This window comes from Penaeus monodon, chromosome 23 (genome assembly GCF_015228065.2).
Source record: "Penaeus monodon isolate SGIC_2016 chromosome 23, NSTDA_Pmon_1, whole genome shotgun sequence".
Classification (NCBI taxonomy): Eukaryota; Metazoa; Arthropoda; class Malacostraca; order Decapoda; family Penaeidae; genus Penaeus; species Penaeus monodon.
Genome location: NC_051408.1, coordinates 16,130,656 through 16,130,970, shown reverse-complemented (window position 1 = coordinate 16,130,970; position 315 = coordinate 16,130,656). Strand labels below are relative to the sequence as shown.

The 315-nt window shown below is 35.6% G+C and overlaps 1 protein-coding gene across 1 annotated transcript in view; it reads left to right on the top strand.

The window, feature by feature from the left end:
• LOC119587822 (signal transducer and activator of transcription 5B-like) overlaps nt 1-315 on the top strand; it is a gene marked incomplete at both ends in the record, with an annotated part of 7,842 nt that overhangs the window by 4,401 nt on the left and 3,126 nt on the right. Inside the window, 1 exon segment of the mRNA XM_037936526.1 lies at nt 95-247. Within this exon segment, the coding sequence (XP_037792454.1) occupies nt 95-247 (153 nt within the window).

Genomic DNA, 315 nt, shown 5'->3' with positions numbered 1-315 from the left:
GAAAATGTGTGTTGCAAAGTCCTTTGCTTTTATCATGTCACTATATAATTTCACTATTTGGGGCACTTCATATTATTTTTTGCTTGTTTTTCAGACTTCGAGGCAGCTTTCAGTTAGTTTCCGTAATATGCAGCTGAGGAAGATCAAGCGAGCTGAGAAAAAGGGCACAGAGTCGGTAATGGATGAGAAATTCTCCCTACTTTTTCAGTCACAGTTCAGTGTGGGAGGTGGAGAACTTGTTTTCCAAGTAAGTATTGTTTCTATTGATATATTTATACATATATATGTTTGTTGACATGTTATGTGTATTAACAT